Source organism: Ruditapes philippinarum, unplaced genomic scaffold (assembly GCF_026571515.1).
Source record: "Ruditapes philippinarum isolate M1 unplaced genomic scaffold, ASM2657151v2 ctg2328_1_1_1_1, whole genome shotgun sequence".
In the NCBI taxonomy this organism is placed as follows: domain Eukaryota; kingdom Metazoa; phylum Mollusca; class Bivalvia; order Venerida; family Veneridae; genus Ruditapes; species Ruditapes philippinarum.
In genome coordinates this window covers 184,970-186,648 of record NW_026856099.1, presented here as the reverse complement: position 1 = coordinate 186,648, position 1,679 = coordinate 184,970, and the positions used below count along the sequence as shown (strand labels likewise).

At 39.1% G+C, this 1,679-nt stretch overlaps 1 protein-coding gene across 1 annotated transcript; it reads right to left on the bottom strand.

Moving 5' to 3' along the window:
- Positions 1-620: 620 nt before the first annotated feature.
- LOC132745394 (tyrosinase-like protein) lies at positions 621-1,298 on the bottom strand. The gene has a single exon (XM_060734307.1). The coding sequence runs from the start codon at positions 1,257-1,259 to the stop codon at positions 621-623; it is 639 nt and encodes a 212-aa protein (XP_060590290.1). The 5' UTR covers positions 1,260-1,298.
- Between the last annotated feature and the right edge of the window lie 381 nt (positions 1,299-1,679).

The following is a 1,679-nucleotide window of genomic DNA, read 5'->3' as shown; positions in this document are numbered from 1 at the left end:
GGGGTAGCCCCGAGAAATCACCATTGTAATTCAAGCCGACAGACTGTTAAAAATAATTGCATTGCCACCCGGGTTCATCTTTATACATCTTTGTTTTTGGAAAAATTTTAAATTTAAAAAGAAAATTTAAAGGGCCCCGGGTTTGTTTGGGTGCTTTTAGTAATGGTTTCTTCTGTTTTTGAAAAATTCAAAAATGGATTTTCCAAAAAAATTTTGTAAAGAACCTTTAAAAGGGGGTGAAAGCCCACATTTCCAAAAATTTGGGGTGATCGTTAATAATAAACGGTTCTGAGCTTTGGAAATAAATCAGAACATCCGTTAAAATTTTTCTCATTTTAGTTTGGCGAGGCAAAAAGTTTTCATTTTTTTAGAAAAAAGAAAGTAATGATATTTTGGGTTTTTTCCTTGGGGTTTTGGAAATCTTGTCAATACCAATTATCCTCCCCCTGAAAAAAATTGTTGGATTGGGTTTTCAGTCTGGCCCCAATATTTGGTTTCTTTTTGGGAAAAAGGACCAACTACAAAATTCCCTGGGGGTAAATTTGATGAAATTTTCCCTTTTACTTTTATGTCCCGGGCTTTTTTTCCCAAATTTTTGGTTTTGGGTGATCTCCTCTTCTTCAGTCCCATACTAAGTCTAATTTTTGTGTTCTAAAGGGTCGGAAAGGGGGCGCCACAAAAAATTGGTCCCGTTTAAAAACCAAATAGCTGCCTGTGCACCGTTTCTTTCCATTGCTGATGCTGGGAGCTAGGCCCAATTTAGCCGCAAAAGAAACTCCCAAAACCCGCAGCTCAAAGGGAAGGAGAAAAGGTCCCATCCTGGCCATAGAGACACACCGTTGACGTGCCATGTCACATCGTAAGTATGGACTTCCGCAAAATGGCTGCCACATTGAACAGGTTGGCGAACGCTCGTATCTGTACCAGAACTGTGTCCAGTAGCTGCGGTATCCGTCAACATTTCTATATTGTGGAAAACCATCCATCGGACGCTCTGCTGCATGAAGTCCCATTGTAGGAGGATAGTCAGTCGACGGGTTCACTCCACAAAATCTCGCTTGCCGAATACGAAATAGTTCCCAAATATAATCTACGAAAGCATGGTGTAGAAAAAATACGGGGTCATGAGCTGCTGTATTTAAACCAGACATCTGCCCACCAACCCAATTGTGCGGACCTCCGTGGTATCTCTCTAAGTTGAATTGGACCATCGCAGTGGGAGCTGTTATGTCTCGTATACGACACCTTGTAAGAACCATTCGAATACTCTCTTTCGTGAAGAGTGTGCTCCCTTCTCCTATTTTCTCTTTTAGCTGATTCCCCCCTGCTACCCAAATTTGAAAAATGGCCCAAAGGTCGTTAAAAAACCATTACCTTTTTAAAAAAGAAATGATTAAAGCCCCAAAATGATAGATTCAACCGGATAAACCATTTCGAAATCAAGTTTTGGACCCCAATGGGGGAAGAGATAATCTGGGATTTATCATACGAAAAATCCTCTTCACGTTGCAAAAAGCAATATGTAATTTTTTAAAATTTATGGGTAATAAAAAAAAGCAAGTAGGGTTGATTTCAAAATACACGAAAATATAGATTCCTTTTTTTCTTTTTCCTTTTAAACTTTTTTTAAAAGTGAGAGGCCCGATGTTGTTTTAAAATAGGAGTGTGTAAAAAAACCC

Coding starts and splice junctions, on each gene's coding strand:
- LOC132745394 (XM_060734307.1), bottom strand. CDS start 1,259: ATGGTTCTTACAAGGTGTCGTATACGAGACATAACAGCTCCCACTGCG.